The following is a 21228-nucleotide window of genomic DNA, read 5'->3' on the forward strand; positions in this document are numbered from 1 at the left end:
TAGGTTATGTTTGCGTAACATCTTAAAACAAGTGAAAAGATATTTCCTGTTAAGATTATTGTTAATGCTTGAATAGATACCAAAAATTGGGCAGTCCCATTTGCAAGTGACCACCATAGGGAACTCAGCACTTTGTTTCTAGAAACAATCCTTTTGTTTATGCTTTTTTCTTCCCCTTTATTTGTGGCATCACAGTAAAAATTTAATTATTGAATTGCACATGTGGGCTGTATGTGCTTTTATTCTACATGGTAAAAAGAAAATCTGTTTTAGCCTGAGCTCCACATGCATATTAACTTTATAAAATAAAAAAGGTAGAAAATCTAAAAGTGCTGCTGTAGACACTTCCTCGTTCACATTTATACAATAAAGTATTTTCCTCATGTTTTATAACATTGCAGTAAAATAATGTTAAGAAACAGTTCATTAACCTTGTTAGGAATGTTTAACCTTTTGTATCTCTAGCTACAGTAAATAATTCTGCCATTTCTAACTCTTCTCACTCTGATGGAATTCTACAGTTTTACCACTTCTCCTGTTTGTCCTAGCTTGTGAGACTTATCCTACGCCTACTTGGAGAAAGATCTGTAGGTTCATAATGATTCCAAGGAGAACTTCATTAAAGTGAATCCTCCCTAAATATAAGGCAAATTAAGATAATGTAATCTGTGGTCAAGAAAAACAAAGGAATTGTGCCAAATGGCTTTTCATAAGCATGTGACTTGACTGGCAGAATATGTGGTGTTTTCGCTGGGGAATTTGGGAGTTGCTTACGCTCACTTTTTATTGACATGTTGTCTTTCACTCTGAGAATTAAAGCCTTGGTTGACCAAATTGAATTGAATTGATTGTACAGCCGTACCTTGGAAGTTGAACAGCTTAGTTCCCGAACGTTTTGGCTCCCGAACGTCGCAAACCCAGAAGTGACTATTCCGGTTTGCGAACTATTTTTGGAAGACAACGAGGCTTCTGCGGCTTCTGATTGGCTGCAGGAGCTTCTTGCAGCCAATCAGAAGCTGTGCTTTGGTTTGCGAACATTTTAAGTTGAACAGACTTCCAGAATGGATTCCGTTCAACTTCCAAGGTACAACTGTATTTTAAAAGCTGCTATGAATGCTTCCTAAACGTTTTTAATAACTGTGTTAATTAGTACTGGTGACTCATTGTGTTTTTCTCTGCTGCTAAATATGTACATAGGTTTGTCTGTCGTATTTGATGGGAAAAGAGAAGATTATTTCACTGAACTAATTAACTGGGCCAGAGAGAATGGTGCATCTACAGAGGGCTTTGAAGTGGCTAACTTTGGTGAAGAGGGTTTTGGTTTGAAAGCTACGAGAGAGATAAAAGTGAGTATAGGATGGCATTGGAAGGTACATTGGGGGCATTTAAAGATCACTCAACCAGTCCCCAGTGTTTGAAATACTAAATTGGCAGAAGACTAGATCTTTTGAAATTTAGTACAGGTGTTGAGCTTGTCCAAATCATGGTCCTAATGCAGAGATCCTCATGTGGAATAGCAGGATCCTCCATCTTCCAGAAGACAGTGATGTTACAATATCTCAGTGTGCTAATATGTCCCTTGTGAAAGAAAATGTTAGGTATAAATGGCCTGTCTCCCCATCCTCCGCTAATTAGTGATGCAACCATTGCACAAGCACATATGGTGCAGAGGCTTAATGGTCACAGAGTATAATAATAGTGGTTGCACCAGGTGTTGCCCAGCATCTTTCACAGGTGCAAGACTTGGACTTAGGTTGTACACTGTGCCACTGTGCTTCCACTAGCAGAATGGCTGTTTTGCAGGCAGATTACCACAATTTGTTGCCATCCTGTATGTTTATCAGATCTGTATGATATTGTGAACTTTCCCTGTGTTTTTCTAGGCAGAAGAGCTTTTTCTCTGGGTTCCCAGAAAATTGTTGATGACTGTTGAATCAGCGAAAAATTCAGTTTTGGGTAAGAGAAGATTTTGAATGCGTTTGCAGATGTGCAAAGGGTGTGTTGATGGAAAGTTCTCCACTAGCATAAAGATGAAAATTGACAGTTAGAATTGTCTAGTGGGCTTATTACAATGCTTGAACAAGGTATCATATTTATTATTATTTATTGAACTGGGGTGTATGGGGAGGGGTAGTACCTCTGGTGGGGGACACTTCATACTTCTTCTGGGGTAGTTTGTCTACCTTTGGTCCCTACCATGCTCTCAACTGTGGCTTCTAGAAGCTGTTGGCATGCAGCAGCGGCCACAGCCCGGGAACAGCTTTGAGTGGCTGGCTAAACCATGTACTGGTAGCCAAAGGGTCTCAAACCCTCAGTGAGTTTAGGTATTCCCTTGCATGCAAAGACAGGCTCTGGCAGATTGAGTGAAGAGTCCAACAGTCAAGAAGATGGTTCCTACACGTGAGGGGCAAATGGGTCTCGTCAACCTAGGAAGGTAGCCCATCTAGCAGAAAGAAAACTCTGGTCCTAAACCTCTGCTGCCTTGTGGGATATCTTCAGGAGAGGAGAGAGCTAAGGAGTAAACCCTCAACAAATATGGAGTGGAGTCCCTAAGATGGTTGGATGGCACCTTGTACGCCTCCTTCTGACAAACTCCTGCTGCCAAGCTGGTGCCAAATGTATTGCTCTGCTTTCTTTTCTCAGCAAGGCCAAGAGGGGTGTCTTGTTATCTGAGCAGCCCAGGACCTTCATACACACTGCCCAGGCTTGTGCTCCAGGGAGGTCACTTCAGTGCTGCTAACACAGCGGTTTGGTTTCACCTCTGGAAGCGCGCTCTGTTGTCTCTTGAGACAGATGGATGCCAACTAATTTATTGAAATTACCATTTTTAGATCAGTTTAAAGGTTACAGGAAAGTTACAGAAAGTATCATAGGAAGTAAACAAAATTCATGTTATTGCAAGACATACTTATTTTGTTAAAGTTTTCTTTCTTACAAAAATCACTTAATATGCACTTAGGAATCCTGTTAGGGGGACTAAAATTTCTTTATGGGTTCTTTTCCTTTTTAAGGATCCTTGTATTCTCAAGACCGAATTCTCCAAGCCATGGGCAACATCACGCTAGCATTCCACCTTCTTTGTGAACGCTGCAATCCTAGTTCTTTCTGGCTGCCTTACATCCAAACTCTCCCAAGTGAATACAATACTCCTCTTTACTTTGAAGAAGATGAGGTTCAATATCTTCAGTCAACTCAGGCCATACATGACGTTTTCAGCCAATATAAAAATACTGCTCGACAGTATGCCTATTTCTACAAAGTTATTCAGGTAAGAGCCTGGAACAGACACTTCATTATATGAGGACCATAGCAAAGTAGAACTCTGACATTTATAAAAGGCTTGTTAAGTGGCCTAAAGTTCTAAGTACCACAGTACCAATGCTAACCTGATTACTTTTTTTACCATTGCTTGTACTAGCAGAATGCTGTTGCTATGATAGTTGTTGTGTGTGGAGGTAGTGGTTATATATGGAAGGACTTCTGATAGAAGTGCAGTACATCGTCTTGCTCTGAGTGCACACATGCGACATACATTTTGGGATAGCTATCTAGTGTTATTGGAAGAGGGTAGATTTTGCCGCCATCAGTCAGCAGTGTCCCAAGTGCACCATTTTATTTTCTCTATAGTGGAGACCTGATTAATACTACTTTTTGCCCCTGGTGTGTCTAGCCTTTAGATGTCTGCATAAACCTATCCTGGGTTGTTGTGATGGAATTTTGAGAATCACTCAAAATGTGCTATATCTGTTTCCAGCAGAAGATACTTTGTACTGAATGGGAAGGGCTTCATTTTCTTTCGTTCACATATGCAAAATGATCCGAAAATGATTGTGATCATCTGGCATACACTTATGAAATTTTGTGTTCATTTTTAGTGAAAAATCTTTAGCCTGTAAGGTTGCTGATGTACTTCAGATGATATAGAATGTAATGGCAATAATTTAGTTGTTTGCAGAGCTCATTCATTCTCATGTATGACTCTTCGTTTGTGGCCTTCTCCCTGCTCCCCGCCCCCCGAATATATACCTAATTCCTTTGGGTAACATATATCTTTCCTCTTAAGGAAGTACTGTAGCTCAGTGGTAGACCACATGAATTCACATGCAAAAGATCCCAAGTTCAATCCTGGGCATCTCCAGCTGGATCTGGGCAGGACTCCTGTGTGAATTCTGAAGAGCCACTAGCAATCACTATAGACAATATTGAGCTCTATGGAATAGTGATCTGGCTCTGTGTAAGGCAGCTTTCAGTGTTCCCCTCCTTATTTTACTGTTCTTTTATGAAGAGTATGCACATGCTTATGATCTTAAAAGTGCTTTACTTCAGTAGTAAAATACTTCACTTGTGTATCTCCTGCCCTGTCATCTTAGTTAGTAAACTGAGTTAGCCGTTTAGACACTACAAGATTGAGTAAATTTTCTGCTGGAGTAAACTATGGCCTTTTAAAACCATGATAAAAAGGCAACAAAACCCAGACACCATATAATTTTACTTCATGCAGTCTAAACACAACCAGTATCTCGCTATCTAGATTTTTATCACCCCTGTAGCTCTCTTCTGTATCTTTTTTTCAAGGTAACCAAATTCGTAATGAACTGTGGAGTCCCATTTTTATACAAACTGTACCAGATAATATCTTCAAAGTACTAAGTAGTGTTGTTGCTTCTTAACTCTTTGAAGTGGTTGGGGTTCAAAGAGGGTACATGAATGAGCAGGAAAGAACTATAGGCTCAGTCTCAGAGCTTTGCTCACTTTCTCTCTTTTTTACTGTAGTTGCTTTTTTGCTCTGTAGAAGAGGCAGACAATCACTTAGTTTTAGAGGCATGAAAACAGCTACATCATAGAGTAAGCAACCCTTTGGCTGCAGGTAAAGTTCTCTCCTGTGTGTTCACGTGTTGACTTTCATTCCTGACCATAGTTCCTATAGTCAAAACAAAACAAATTCCTTCCAGTAGCACCTTAAAGACCAACTAAGTCAGTTCTTGGTATGAGCTTTCGTGTGCATGCACACTTCTTCAGATACACATCTGAAGAATGTGTATCTGAAGAAGTGTGCATGCACACGAAAGCTCATACCAAGAACTGACTTAGTTGGTCTTTAAGGTGCTACTGGAAGGAATTTGTTTTGTTTTGACTATGGCAGACCAACACGGCTACCTATCTGTAACTGTACATAGTTCCTATAGTCCTAATCCTATTTCAGAATCTACACTCCAGTATTCACACTGATGTGTAGATCATTGATTCTGAAACTGTGGTCCATGAATTGCATTTGAGTGGTCTGCAGTATACCCGCATTAAATATTCATCTTGTATTTTTATTGCTTCTTTATTTCTATTTTATTTTATTGTATTGCATTTTAATTTGCAAATTTTAATTTAAAAAAATAAGAAATAAAGGAAGCAATAAAAATACAGTTAAAAATCATTCATCTAGTATAGGACATTACAGTTGCTACAACAGGCAGAAAAATCATTGAGTTTTTAAATCAACAGTTTTTAAGTAGCCTGTAGAGTGGGAAGTTTGGGAACTACTGGGTAGGTAATCTAGATAGAAAAGCAGCTTTGTAGTGGCCTACCTGCCAGCTCCCTGGGCAAAAGTATCACAGCTACTGCTGTGAAACCATTGCATCAGGAGCTCATCTGGGGCTGAGTGCCTCTGCACAGTAGTACTATTGATCCATAGCTCCTTCTTCCTTGACAGCTCTGTAGAGCTGACAAGCTAGTGGACTCTTTTGAGGAGGCAGGTTTGTGGGGGAGGAGAGAACATTTTCAGTTCTAAAAATGGCATTTGTTTCTTGTAACACAGCATCGCCTGTTCTCAATCTGTATACATTTTCCTTATGAGTGTTTCTTTCTTAGACCTATGTCTTACCCTTGTCACACATAGCATTTCATAGCCACAGATGTAATGTAGCTGCCTGTGAGTAATCAAGGCATTATATTGTTAACACTATGGAAAAAGTGTTATTCAGGTAAAGTGTACTGGCAGAACATCTTCTCAGACATCATTTTGTGGCTCCTTAAAAATCAGGCAAAGATTTCTTAGGTAGTTATTCAGCCTTCATCAATCCTTTATTGCACAGAAATGTTTCCAATATACAGATGGGTGTACCATGCAGCAGCGTGTTTCAGCCATCAATGTTTAATGGAACAAAATCTCTGCTGAAACATAATCTACTTCCTGCCTGTCTTTATTGAATTGTAATATCTATTTACAATTATTTAGAATGTTTTTTTAATATTTTAAAATTAAAGTTTTGTACTTAATGTTGTCATAAAAGCCACTTCGAAAGGTAGGCTAGACAAAATAGTCCCAGTTTGCCTTTAAAGCTATGTGAGTGGTTTTGTTTTGTTTTTTACAGAGGATATGAAAAATATCAACACTAGGTTTCCATAGTACTGAGTAAATCCGTTATTTCATTTCAAGAGCTATGTTTATACAAAAACTGCCTTGTTTCTTTGCTTCAGGAGTCTAGGTTGCTCTAAAGTTGTAATAGTACCATTAGGTGGTATTTATAATTTGGGGAGTTCAAACCATGTCTGGACAATTCTTAAAAGGTTAAAAAGGTAAAGGAATCCTGGACAGTTAAGTCCAGTCAAAGGCGACTATGGGGTTGCGGCACTCATCTCACTTCCAGGCCAAGGGAGGCAGTGTTTGTCCACAGACAGCTTTCCGGGTCATGTGGCCAGCATGACTAAACTGCTTTTGGCGCAACGGAACACCGTGACGGAAATCAGAGCGCACAGAAATGCCTTTTACCTTCCCGCCACAGCAGTACCTATTTATCTACTTGCACTGGCATGCTTTCAAACTGCTAGGTTGGTAGGAGCTGGGACAGAGCAACGGGACCTGACCCTGTCGCGGGGATTCGAACCGCCAACCTTCTGATCGGCAGGCCCAAGAGGCTCAGTGGTTTAGACTACAGCGCCACCCGCGTCCCTATGGACATTGTATGAAGGGTTAGATTTAGATTTCTTCTATTGGGAACAGAAGGTACTATATTAATGAGATGCAAATGTCACAGATAAGCTCCAGCATTATTATTTTTTAAAACTGGCAACGCTAGGCATCTAACACTGCTTTAACTGATAAGCTAGCCAATCTTCATGCCTGCCATATGTTACCCTAGTGCAAAGTTAGTTAAGTTTACCGCTAAATGGCATGATAGCTAGTTTATAATTTACATGTACTACTGCCATTCAAGAGGACAAAGGTGTGATCATCATCTTGCCAGAATTTCCAAGTGAGAGATGTACTTGGGAGGAATAATGGGGCGTCTGTATGTTCTTTAAGAGGGACCTGTTAAAATGCATATTGCACCTAAAGTCATGTGCTTCAACTCTTATTATGCTCATGCTCTTATGGCCTAGCTGCTGTTGCATCATTTAAAAAAACAACCCCAATCTACTAACCTCTTACCCATATGAGATTCAGTCATATACCAGTCCCTATAATAGTGAACTCAGGTGGTGTGTGCTGAGAGAGATGTGGCCACTGAGAAATCAGCAGAGTCTGAAGAATGCTGAGATTTGTTGAAATGCTAACAATATTTTTATAGCCTAAGGGAGTGAAAGAACGAAACGCAAACAGTCCAGTGATGACAGAGCTTGCTGGAAAGGAAAGACATTAAAGCAGGTTTGGGTAGAGATGGTCTGCTGGAAGAGAGCATGGCTAGCTGGCTGGAGCTCTGAACAAGAACATTTTGTGGCAGCTAAGAGATAGAGCTACTAATCAGGAAGTCCGTGATTTGAATCTGATCTCTGTCATTAGCTCACTAGTTGATCCTTAGGTAAGCCATTCTTTCCTACCTCTCCCGTGCCCCCCCCCCAAAAAAAACCCCAAGCCACTTGTAGATTTGGAATAATACTGATTTATCTTACAGGGCCGTTGTAAGGATTGTAATTAGATATGCACATAAAGCATTTCAAACACCTGAAAGTGCTTTACAGATTTCAAGCATTGTTGTCGCTGTCTAATGAATTGTGCCATATCTCGTTGGAAAGCCAAGGGGTTGTATGAGAGGCACCTAGAACTACTTTTAAAAAATGCATCCTTTTCATCAGCTGGGAAATAAATACATGGTATCTTATCTCCTCCTGTTCTCACAAAGACCCTGTGATAATGACTGAAAAAGGAAAAACTAAAAATGCAGAATCAAGCATAGGACAAAATCATCACAGAAAACAGGTATGAAATCAGTGGCATAGTTGAGTTTCAAGGCTGACCTGAGTCCAAGTTCAGCACTCTTTCCTGCACCACGGTGGCTTTTTGCTTAGTTTCTTTAACAAGTAAAGTGGTGGCATTTTGAGGTATTCTTTTGAGATGTGTTATGTTCATTTGGTAGCCAGTAATCGCTTCTTCATGAGAGCAGAGGGGAGGTTTAGAAGAGGGCAGTTTTCAGCTGAGCTCTACCTTTCTCTAAGTAGTCTGGATGTTCATGAAGATGGCAGAGACTTCTTCCTTTTACAGTTGCTCCCAGCTGAATATTAGTCTGGTTTGACAACTAAACACAGGTGCAACGCTGGCCTGCCAGAAATAGCCCATTGCTCCAGGCAAAGGACTCCACTGACACCATTGAAATGTATGCAATTTGATACTTAAAATGTGAACGGAGGTAGGTGACTGGATCTCTTAAGATTGCACTTCAAGAAAAAGAAAGGGTTTGGGGCTTAGATGTTCAAGTTACTTCAGGAGGGGTTTTCAGTTTGTTCTAATATGTCCATTTACTTGCGTGTGTTACTACCATTAGCATGTTATGGGCACTGAATGTGCACAGCGGAGTGAACAGAATCTGTTATGTTTATTGCATAATGCTGGATTCTCTATGCACTGAAATGTGGTGTAATAAGCACAAGAGGGAGCCATATAGTTTTACATTCAGAGTGAGATTCCTTGTTCCTTGAAGATCTATAATTTAGTTTGCCTTTGTAAATGAATATGCAGTGGTTTTCTGTTTTAACTTTTTCCCCAGCTTCCCAAGGGGCATGGCTGCAGCCTTCTGTCAAGGGGAATTGGTCCATAGATTATTGCAGAGCAGTGCTCTTTAGCTCATAAAACATAGGCAGCAGTACTTTCCCAGCTGAACCCCCTTTTCTGCCAGATTGGGAAATGAGAGAGGGAGAAAAAAGTGAATGATGAAAGCTTTTCATTCACCTTCTTAGTAACAAAAAACATTTCAACGTAAGTATTGCTTTCAAAACTGTATTATGTCTCTACTGCCAAAATAACATCCCTAGAAAACTAACATTCCTCAGTCTTCAGTATAATTTGAATTGCTTCCAGGGGGAAAAGAGCCATAAAAGGGTTAGGAAATTTGTCAGGGGCGTTAACTATTCTTTAATTTCTCCATATTGATCATTTCACAACAGCTTTCCAGTGTTTCAAAGCTACTTTTCTAAAAGTTCTACGGACGGGGAAAGGTGAAACCATCATACAGTTAACACATCTGCCTGTTGTCTATTGCTTTTGCACAGTTAAGGACTAGGAGTGTATTTCCCTATATTCATCCCTACAGGCAAAGTGCTACAGTGGCAAGGCCAGAATGCAGTCCAGACAGCTGCTTCCTCCTCGATCTGCATGCCAGAGGAGAGGTACCCACTCCTGAGTGCAGTTGCCAAGTCAGCAAAAGGATCCCCCTGAGATGCTCTCTTTACAGAGAGGCCTTTTTACAGTAGAAAAAATATGTAGCACGGTATATTGGCTCAGATACTTTCTTATGGGCTGGTGGCGGTGCAACATGTATTAGAGAATCAGTGGGGCACAGCAATCTCTGGATATAAACTATACAGGAAGGACATACTGGAGGTGGTATTGCTCTGGAAGTTAAATAGGGCATTGACTCCAGCAAGCTAGAAATCCCCAAAGGGACAGAATCGTTGTGGGTGATGATTTCTGGTCCCAGTAGTATTTTAGTACGTACTGGGGGCACACTATCGTTCCCCGATGAAAATGTTTGGGAAGATCTAGAGATGAAGAATGAAATCAAGCAAGCATCCAGAAGAGGAAATGTTGTAATTTAATTAATTAATTATTGTGTAACTTACACTCTAGAGGTATCACATTATATAGTCCCTATATCAGGTGATTTACAAATGGGGGGGGGGAACACTCATAAAGGGACTTCACAATTTAGCAGAAAGGCATAGAGGAAAAAGAGTTCATAATGCCTGCAGAAGAGATTAGTAATTAAAGGGGGAAAGAGGGTTGACCAGCGGGGTGAGGATGAAGTTGGTTTGAATATAGACAAAGAAGTAGCAAGGTAATTCCAAAGATAAGGATCAATAACAATGTTGTTTTAGAAAAGAGGCATGTATCAAAAGAATGAAGAGATGAAATATAAAGTGAGGCAAGTGATTAAAAGTTGAATTTTAAAGTGTGAAATTAAGTGGAATCCAGTGAAGTTGACAAAGCCAAAGCAGGGACATTGTGGAAGTGATGAAAACAGAAAATGGGACTTGACTCAGCATTCGTAAGAGAACCAAGATGTAGATTAAGGAAGGCCAGTGAGAAGAACATAATCAAGATGAGAAATAATAACAGATTGAAAAGTGTTTTAGTAGTGCTATATGGAAGAAAGGAATTAATCTTAGAAATATTGAGGTCATGAAAAAAGATCTGGCAAGGTCACAGATATGGGAGGAAAAGGATAAAGTGGAATCAAAAGCAATACCTAGATTATAAGTGTTATAGAAGAATAGCAATACTAGTTAAGAGGGGGAGAACAATGCAAAGAAAAGATTTGGCAAGACCAAATTCTTAAGATTTAGTTTGAAAACACAAAATTGTAATTGTCGACATAAAAATGATAGGAGAGATCATAAAGAATGTGATGAGTTGGGGCCTCAATACAGATCCCTGCAAGAGACTAACAAAATGAGGGAAAATTTGTGAGAAGGAACCATTATAAGACATTTTGAAATAATAATTAGATGAATATTGAGAGAACCAAGTGAGGGCAGAAACTCTGTTTGGATAGAGACAGGAGAAGAATGGAATTATTATCAAGGGCTGAAGACACACAGGCCCTGCTTTCCGAACACAATGCGCTCCCAGGAAATTGTTCGTTAGGCGAGTGTTTGCACAATGAGCTGATGATTTCCATTATTTCCTATGGGAACATTTCTAATCCATGATTTGTCTGATCCCTCTCCCTCCCTCCGTGCTTTCTGCCTGAAACAGCTGGTTTCAACCAACACAACACAAACAAGTAAGGAAGTGGGCAACCTTCTGATATTTGAATCAGCCATTTGTGTAGCAAGGTTGGGTTATAATTCTTTGTGTTTGGATAACTGAGATTTTGAATAACGAGCGTTCCAGTAGAGGGATCTGCATGTGCCATCCGCAGTACAGAACTAGCATATTCTATATTGCAAGGTGAGGATCCCTGCTAGGCAGCCTGAAGCACATAGCAGAGTGTGTCCCTTTGCCACACTGTCACCCAGGATTTGGATACTAATATTTTCAAGATAAATAGAAACCAATTCACTAAGTCCCTTTTCTGTAACAGTGGGAAAATTGGGAGGCTGAGTGAGAACTTCCCATTTTGAAAATCATAAACTTCTCATTTGGGAAACAGTTATCTCCTGTATTTTGGACCCTGCTTGCCAACATAACTACTTTTAATTTATTTCTGCTTCTCTGAATGGCTTACGATCCCATTAAAATAGTCTCCCCAAACACTTTGTCTGAAAACGCTGTGCTTCAAAACCATATATGCCAATATTAGATGAAATTGTTTCTGCACATTTTTAAGCCGCACTTGGGAGAAATATTATGTTGGCTAGAAAACACAGAGGTCTATGGAGACTCTTGCTTTAGAAGATGAGGTTTCTAACCCCTCTCCTGTCCACAAATTCAGAAGAGCAGTTGATTCTGCAGCTATAATAGTACAACCGCTTATTTTCCTCATATCAAGTTGCACTTCCACAGAGCAACTGCCTCCATCCCCAGGGATGTTATCTGTGCTTTGGGACTCCATGCCTCAACAGTTAACCATACTTTTTCACTGATACATAGGCCTTATTGTTAGGATTTAATACTTTTTTTTCTTGATGTAACTGCAGTTATGAATGTTCAATAAAATCAAAGCACAGTAGAAAGCTGGTGTATCTAGAGTGAAATACTCAAAGGAGATATATATTCTAAGCACTGTTAAACTATTTAAGGGACTTATCTTGGTGGAAATTAGTAATTTAACTAAATTAGAAAATGGATTATCTTATACACTCTTAGAGTCTTGTGATACGTCTCAGTGTAGGAGGCTGCAATGTTTCTGAAGTGAAACTTATAAAATGCTTCTTTCTGTGTTTGCTGTGATAAAACTTAAGCATAATTGCTTCCCTCTGTTCACATCTCTGAGTGCTGTCCAATAATTGCTGCACTAGCCAAAGTAATCCTAAGTCATTTGAAAGTCCTAACATACTGCTCTCTCTTGTACACACTGCTCTTGCCATGTAGAAAAGGTTCTGCTAACCAGCATTATATCCGGTAATTTCAGCGGACTGGTGAAAATAGCTTTTGTTTAGAACACGAAGAGTTTTTGTGTTTTCACTAAGCTTTCAGTGAAAATACTACCTAGAGATTTTTAAAATATTAAGTGGTTTATAAATGCAAACAAACAAACAAATAGCTGCTAAATAAGACTCTGATTGGCATACTGACTGGTAGTGCCTAAAAATTACTGAACAGTCTGGCCATTAAAATGAATGTTACATTGTAAAGGTTATAGGTATTGAATTACTGATTATATGATTATACCGAATACTATATTAAATGCCAGTTTATAAGCCTTCATAGAATCAGATTTGCAGAGACCCCAAGGGTCACAAAGTCCAGCTCCCTGCAATGTGGGAATCACAAGTAACAAATCCCAGACAGATGGCCATACAACCTCTGCTTAAAAACCTCCAGTGAAGGACAGGCCACCACCTTCCAAGGTAGTTCAAAGTTTTTTGTTATTATTAATTACCCATCCTTCACCCTAAGGTCCCAGGGCTTAAAACAATTTAAAATACAACACTGAGAACAGTTTTAAAACTTAGAAAAAACACAATTTATGTAAGAAATAAGAGCCCAGCATCCTGTTTGACACAATAGTCAACCAACAGCTTCCTTTGGGAAGTCCCCCAGCAATTGGTATTCAGCGACATGGTCCCCTAGCCCTGGAAGTGGTACTATATACCCATCATGTGCTATACATGAGTGCAAGTTCCACTGTTGTTTGCTTCAAGTAAATATGCATAGAATCAGACCATTAGTAACTTTGATTCACCAGATTATTAAATGGAAAACATTTAAATCTGTGCTTTATTCTATTTAATTGTAATTAGTGGGACTTTAAAATTCATAACACTGCAATCCTAAGCATATTTACTCAGAATGTCCCAGTGTATTCAATGAGTTTATCCTAGGTTAGTGTTTATTCTAAGGCACGATCTTTTTCATTGTTTTATAGGCCAGCTGGAAGGTGACATGAGTATAGTAAATAAATTTGAGATATTACAATGTGTATACCCATCTCTCTCTCTCCCCCCACCCCCCAATACCTTTGGTTTAATGGATGCTGGTCCTTCCATATGATTGATCTAGTTTGCCCTAGAAAGCTATGTGGGTTTCCTAAGGGTACATCTTTTGAGTGTGCCTTTCTGCATAATGCAAGCTGACAAGAATTACTCTTGGAAGAGAAGAACAATGAAGAAATCTACTCAAAAGACATTGAGTTACTTGCAGAGTATGTGCTAGTAGAACACTGGAAAGTTGGTTGATGCACATTTAATTATAGGCTCTTATTGACTAGTGACACAGTTTTAGCTCAACTTTTGTTGGTATTTAATTTTTTATAATAATTAATTGTAACAATACTTCAAATTTATTTATTTACACACGCGCGCGCGCGCGCGCGCACACACACACACACACACATATATATATATATATATATATGCAGGTTTTGGTGTCCTCGGGTGTCTTCCCGTGTAAAAGTTGGGGTGTCTAGGCGACGTTTCGACGAGGTCTCACTCGTCATCTTCAGGCTGGTGCTTTCGGCTTCTTGTTACTGGAACAGAGCCGAAAGCACCAGCCTGAAGATGACGAGTGAGACCTCGTCGAAACGTCGCCTAGACACCCCAACTTTTACACGGGAAGACACCCGAGGACACCAAAACCTGCATTCCTGTACCCGTGAAAATCTACGAAAGCATATATATATATATATATATATATATATATATACACCGTTTGATTGTAGTACTAATTTATTGTCAGTTATTCTTCTACTTTGCCCTCACTGGCCAGAAATTGGATAATGTATTTTCCCTTACAGTTCCTTTTCCTGAAAGGGTGGCAGCCTTGATTTTTTTTAAAAAAATAAGAATTAGGAAAGAGGCTTGGAATATCCTTAAGGTGATCAACCTCACACCTTCCCAGGACTATGCCCTCTCTCTTTTTTTCAGTTGGGGTGTAGGCATTAAAATGCAATGATACTTCTCTTAGACTTAGTCATAAAGATGGTTGCAGTCAGTCAGAAGGCACAGGAAGGAACTATTGCTGTGTAGCCTTCCAGCTGCTCAAGCACTGATTCTCTGGGGCAGAGAAGCACTTGACTAACCCATCCATAGCTAAACAGTGTTGGGGTGTGTCGAGCATTATTTATGCAGACTTTTATTCAATGTGGCCTCATTTCAAAATAAGTTGTGAAATGCCCTATTTTGAAATTTGGTATTAATTTAATGTCGTTCAAAACTCAAGATGGCATAATTCTTTCCTCTGTATGTCCCCAGATTACTAATACTAGGGAGGCTAAAAGTTTGAATAAATTTTTCATTATCAATGTTTCTTTGAAGGTTCAGCTAACATTTTTTGCTATTTATATTGTGCATAAAGTTACAATATGGCGTGCTTCTAAGTATCAGGAATGATTTAGTTTACCTAGTGGCATATCACTTAAGCTGTGTTCCAATTTAATGCCAAGCCATGGCTTGGTGATCAGAAAAATCTTTGCTTGTTCATTTGCCCCTTCTTCCTCATTTTACACAAGTTCTTTTTTCCACTTCCTGAGTTTTGCTAACAGTAGTTTGCTGCGATATTTGAATAAGCAAACTGTGGTTAGTGCTTTGCTTCTAAATTTAAATTTGCAAGCTGGGTTTTGAAAGTAAGGTACTAAATTTAGCTTCCCAGTTTAGTAGTCAGTAATAAAGTGATAATAGTATTTAGGTCTAGTAATGCATAGAAAGGTGCCTTCTGATCAGTATTGTTTTGATTATATGTTGGAACTATTTTGTATATTTGCAAAAATTATATTGTTACTCTTGATTATTTTGCTACTGATTCTAACTGTAATTGAGAATCCTTGGTTTCCTCCTGCATTTTATTCTACATCCATTCTTTAATAGATGGTGTGTAAACCAATCTACATATTTTAGAAAAAAGTATTATTGCTGACATATTGATCTTTTGTATCTGAATTGGAGTAATATACCCACCTAGTCATGATCTTAAAACAGTCCACCCTTTTTACTGTATTTATGGAGAATCTATATGCCATTTGCAAAATGTTTTCCCAGATATCCAGTAGTATATTTTTACCGATTATGGGGGCCCATTTTTTCCATGTAATCTCTTATTTGTTCATATTCTGTTAATGTATTTGTTAAGCAGCTGATATTATTTATTAACTTCTGTAGTTTTCATGATAAGGTGTTTGAATTCAGTCATATCTCATTATTTGCAAACATAATTTCAGTTATTCTTGTACACAATACTTAATTTGAAAGCACTCAAACCAGGTGAGTTTCTCTTTGATACGGCTATTACCTAATCAGGGGAACAGCTGATTTAATCAGCTGAGTTTTAGTTGATTGGCTAAAGCTGAATAGGAATAAAATAGTTTAAAGTGGATGTACATATGTGTTGTATCAGTTTAGAAGAGGCATTCTGCTTCCACGTGAAAGGAGAGTGGGAATGCCTCTAATAAAAGGAGTGATGATGCCTCTTCTAAGATACCTCTTCTTGCCACTTGTTGTATTGTACTCATATTAAAACAATTACTTCATCAACCAGTGTACCTTATTAATCAAATGTTGCAGATCTGCTTTTTCTGTTATTTATTTGATTAACAGGACTTGCAGTTACAGCAACTTTAGAGAGAAGAGGTTCTCTTAGAGCTGTTTGCTTCAAAGGTTTTTCGTGGCTGACAGAGCAATAGCAGCCAGAAAGTGCTGATAGATTTTACTGCAGCAAGCCTTATGCACATGCCTGGCACATGCTTGTTTTTTTTCTGCACACTTTACACGTTGGCCTGAAATCATCATGTAGCATCCAGTCTGATTGTTAATGAGATCTCTCCTCCCCCTCCTGCCTATTAATAGGACGGGGCTGAGGAAAAGAGATCTCATTAGGATAAAGGGGAGACCACTGAGAATGAGGCAGCAAAGCATTGTGCTTGGTCAAAAGGGGGAAAAAAGCCTTGAGCTCTGTGTTCAAAGACATGCAACTTAACAAGGTGAAAATCTTAAGCCTCTAAGTACCTTAAAGTCCCCTTGCTTTTTTGCCACAAAGGTCTTAACTATAACCCACGTTGAGATGATACAAAGAAAATAACCTCATCTTGGTGCCGTTCAGGGATTCCTTGTGGCTGTTGGAAAGATGAGAATTAATGTATGGATTCTTTTCACCAGCAAATTAAGCTCATGTGAAGACATGGACTTCTGAAGGCCTCTTCTGGCAGCCATCATATTCTACAGCATACAGTAAACATTAACTGGTCAGTGAACTCAGATGCATGTGTGCGCTATTAATACAGGAATGAATTCAATCCAGATTCTGCAATGCCATTACTCGCTGCAGGAAAACAGTTGAAGGTAGTTTTCTGATTGCTCATGCAATGCATTAAACAGCAATGCAAGTGGCAGCTGATATTTAAATACAGGCACATTTCAGTGTTGCTCTTGTTCTCTCCTTCCTTCTCTTTTTGTTTTTCTCTGCACTAATCTATTTGTAAAATTGGAATAATTAAGAGCAAGGCTCCCATTGACAGGAGAAGAGGTGATAATATATTTTCCAAGGTGGCTTGTGAACTCTTCACTATGTCAGTTATGGAATTGCCTAGCTATGTGTTAAAGTGTTAGTTATAATCTGGATAAATTATTAAGCAAATGGAGCTGACCATGATCCTAGCGATTGAAGTAGACATACATAGGGTTGTACTGCATGCCATGGTCTCTTGATTCACCATCTATTAGAATTAAATTTCCCATCTCCAAACCTTTCCTTGTTTACAAATATCCATGTAAATTGTCTTATTACTAGTCCAATAAAACGGCAGCGTGTGCTTTTCAATTAAGCATTTGTCCTAATGTTCCCATTTGCATTTTTTTAGAAGTCTGCTACATATTCAGAGTTGACTAAAATAAAGTGAATGTAATACTGTTTCTAAAGCTAAGGAAGCATGAACTTAAAAGATCTGATTTTTGCCATTTATCAACTGGTTGCTTCATTTGAATAAGTGTCTATCTCTTTTTGATCAACCTGAAAAATTTGCATGCTCTGCAGCAGCCATATTCTATACTTTATTAAATATCTGTCAATTATAAATATCAAGGTTTTACATTAATGTCAAGATAGTACATCAAAAATTCATGGAATATGTGACTTTTTCCAAGGGTATTTAATACTTAATGCATTTGTGTCATTTTTCTTTCTAGATATATTGACAGGTTTTATTAAGTGTTTGTTAGGGAGATTTCATTTTTACCGAGGGACTGTAAAGAGAAGCTGCATGCTAAATCGATTTTTTAATCAGAGTATTCTTCTCTTGGTCACTTCAGCAGAGATACGCCAACATACTTTAAAACTCTGGAAAGCATTCTCAGAAATTCAGCAATTAATTTCTTTATAACACAATTCTCTAAACACGTATATTTTGCTGTGAAACAGTAATCATTTTGTATTATAATTCAGTATTGTTTCTTGTGCTCCATTAAGAGTAGAGCTTGATTTCTGGAGCTGTACAAATAAGGAAATTTCCTTTGAAAAAAGTATCTTAAAAGGTACAGATGGCTTTTAAAAACATTGTATAAAGCTGTTGACTTTTATTTTCCCTGATCATTTTTAGTTTTTGCCATATAACACATTATTAAACACCAATTGTGTTAGATACGGAATGTGTCCACTTTCAGTGCTATTTTAGTATCGGCAACACAACCAGGATAAAACTGGAACTATAAATGTGCATCCACAGATTGAGAAGTCCTATGTTTTCCTCCTTGAAATAATACCTTTATGGGCAAAGCATACACATCAAAATGCGTAATCAAGTTTGCATTCTGTTGCAACTTTCTTCTATGGGCAGCGTTTGATGAATTTGTATGGTTTGGGGCAGGAAATGAGAAAATACTGAGAAGGAGCTGGAATTAGGTTAGTAACCAAGGGATGACAAACATAGCATTTACACATGGGCCATATAGTCCCATAGGGCAGGGGCAACAGAAATGATGCTCTCCAGATTTTGGACTACAACTCACTTCAGCCCCAGTCATGACCAGCATTGAGGTATGATGGGAGTTGTAGTCCACATCATCTGAAGGGCACCATGTTGGTTACTCTTGACACAGAGTGGATGAAGAAGAAGAAGAAGAAGAAGAGGAGGAGTTTGGATTTGATATCCTGCCTTTCACTCCCTTTAAGGAGTCTCAAAGCGGCTAACATTCTCCTTTCCCTTCCTCCCCCACAACAAACAATCTGTGAGGTGAGTGGGGCTGAGAGACTTCAAAGAAGTGTGACTAGCCCAAGGTCACCCAGCAGCTGCATGTGGAGGAGAGGGGAAGCGAACCTGGTTCACCAGATTACGAGACTACTGCTCTTAACCACTACGCCACACTGGCTCTTCATTAAAAACATGCAATCTACACTGGATGTGTAGATTGCATGTTTTTAATGAAAGTGTACTGTTAAGATTATGTCCCTGACCAGAATACCTTAGGAAATGCCCATTTGCATAGCCTGAGGTGGTAATAGGCAAGTTTCTATGTATTGAGGCTCTACTCTAGGCTTCCTCTGTTCATGAACCCGCTAGCATGTGAAGCAGAGCCCTTTTAGTGGTGATTTTCCAGAGGCAGTGGTCTGCTCCTTTTTTCGTGAGGTTAAATTGGTCTGTTCAGTACAAGGCTTTTAAGTGACTTTATGGATACAGTCGTACCTCAGGAGTTGAATGCCTTGCGAGTCGAACGTTTTGGCTCCCAAATGCCACAAACCCAGAAGTGAGTGTTCCGGTTTGCAAACGTTCTTTGGAACCCGAACGTCCGACGCAGCTTCTGCAGCTTCCGATTGGCTGTAGGAGCTTCCTTGGTTTCCAAACGTTTTGGAAGTCGAACAGACTTCCGGAACATATTCCATTTGACTTCCAAGGTACGACTATATATTTGAATGTCATATTAAACCAAAAGTTCATGTTTAACACTACTCAGAATTCCCCATTTCACTCTTCCCTCAATCATGGCTGCAAAAAGCCACAAGCCTTGCTTTGTTGCATTGGAGTCAGAATTGTAGAGTTGGAAGGGTCATCTAATACAACCCCCTGCAATGTAGCAATCACTTGATAACAAACTTGGGCCATGGCTCGTGGTTTGTTTGTAGAGCCCTAGTTCAAAGGACACAACAAGCTTGTGGTTTGGCATGGGCATAAGTAGAGCAAAGCAGGGAATCATTAAGCCACAGTTGAACATTAGGGTGGAAGTCAGCTTTGCAGTACTGGCAGCTTGCTGGACAGAACAATCCCCCCTCGCCTCATGCATTGTTCTTGGGGTTCCCCTGACCCCCTCAGCTAATTGGTTTTGTGGTTGAAAGTCCCATTGTTGCAAACAGAGCTTCCACTGACTGGGTTTATTAGGTGAATTCTGGTTTAATGTGACATCGGAATCAGTTGTATATTTGTCTTGTTTAAAGAGCTGCTGTTGTTTTAAAAAATCATAATAATGAAAACAAAAACAAGGTCAATTTTTAATTTTCTGTAAGCCAACATCTTTTTTGTTTTTGTCGTCATTTTTTACTGGATAAACATAGATTTCAAAACAAGAAGGTCTGTGTGAGCTTTCATTCTCTGCAGAAGTTACCTTCTTGCAGTCTGTGGTGAAGTAATCTGATCATCTATATTTAATTGATGTTAAATTCCATCTTGAAGAAAATTGCCCTTCTGCATGTTTTTAAGACGAGTTCTAAGGCTGTATTCTGTATTAAATGTTTGGTACCAGTAGGTGGAGTCATAGCCATTCTAGCAATCCCATTTTTGCTTCAGAGCGATCTTAGCCAAAGGGTATGACCGCTTAGCTGGAAGAACCCTTTTCTTAGTTGAATTGTTACACAAAAATAATGTACAGTAACAGCACTTTTTGTCTAAGGTTGTTTTATGATGTCCATAGGTATTTTCAAAAAGGGTTTGCCCATAACAAGACATGATGTTGGCTTTCTAATGTGTTTTTCCCCGCCATGTCAATGCAAAATATCTAAGCAAATTAATAACCAGTTATCTGTGAACATTTTTTACTTGTCAAGGTAACTTTTACCAAAATCGGACCATTTGTGTAACCTTGAATTATATATTTTCACTGTATCAATGCCCACATTGTCAAACAGCAAAAACGGGATAACTGAAAAATTATGTGCTTGGTTTTGATTTCAATATGCTTTTTGATTTATAATGAGACTAGTGATAATGACTATCCGAAATTGTGACACTGAGCTTAACACAAATTATTCTGAGAATATCCAACCAAAATAGTCTGAAATGAAATTTTGCATGTAAACCAAATCACTTATTTTTTATTAGTTGAGAGCGCTGTGGTTTTCAGAGCTAGTCCATCCATAGGGCTAATTTAAGGGGTTGGAGAGAGCAGACACCTGGGACATAACACCCAATTGGCAGTCTTTTGTAATATATAATTTGCCTAAAATTGTGCACTGAGCACAAGCTTTTGTTTTCTAATTGATTTACGGTTTGAGCCACTTTTACCTCATCCCCTACTGTCCTGCACACAGTGCCAGCAAGTACATTACTGTGAGAGATGATAAATTACCATGCACTTGTGATGCTAATGCATCAAGAGTAAAAGAAAAAGAAAAAAGGAGCACACTACATAGAGCTCCTTGCATTAACAGTGTTGCAAAGATACATCCAAGCAAAACTCATTTGTATCATTAGAAATAACCATTCATTTGATCACTTACTGAAACCT

At 38.9% G+C, this 21228-nt stretch overlaps 1 protein-coding gene across 3 annotated transcripts in view; it reads left to right on the forward strand.

Annotated features, from left to right (window-relative positions):
* SETD3 (SET domain containing 3, actin N3(tau)-histidine methyltransferase) overlaps window positions 1-21228 on the forward strand; it is a 48227-nt gene that overhangs the window by 13259 nt on the left and 13740 nt on the right. For all 3 annotated transcript variants that reach the window (XM_081861688.1, XM_081861689.1, XM_081861687.1), the window contains exons 4-6: window positions 1198-1346; window positions 1884-1956; window positions 3012-3268. In XM_081861688.1, the coding sequence (XP_081717814.1) occupies window positions 1198-1346; window positions 1884-1956; window positions 3012-3268 (479 nt within the window). The remainder of the gene's footprint in view (window positions 1-1197; window positions 1347-1883; window positions 1957-3011; window positions 3269-21228) is intronic.

Source organism: Podarcis erhardii, assembly GCF_964252035.2.
Source record: "Podarcis erhardii genome assembly, chromosome: 1".
Taxonomy (NCBI): Eukaryota; Metazoa; Chordata; class Lepidosauria; order Squamata; family Lacertidae; genus Podarcis; species Podarcis erhardii.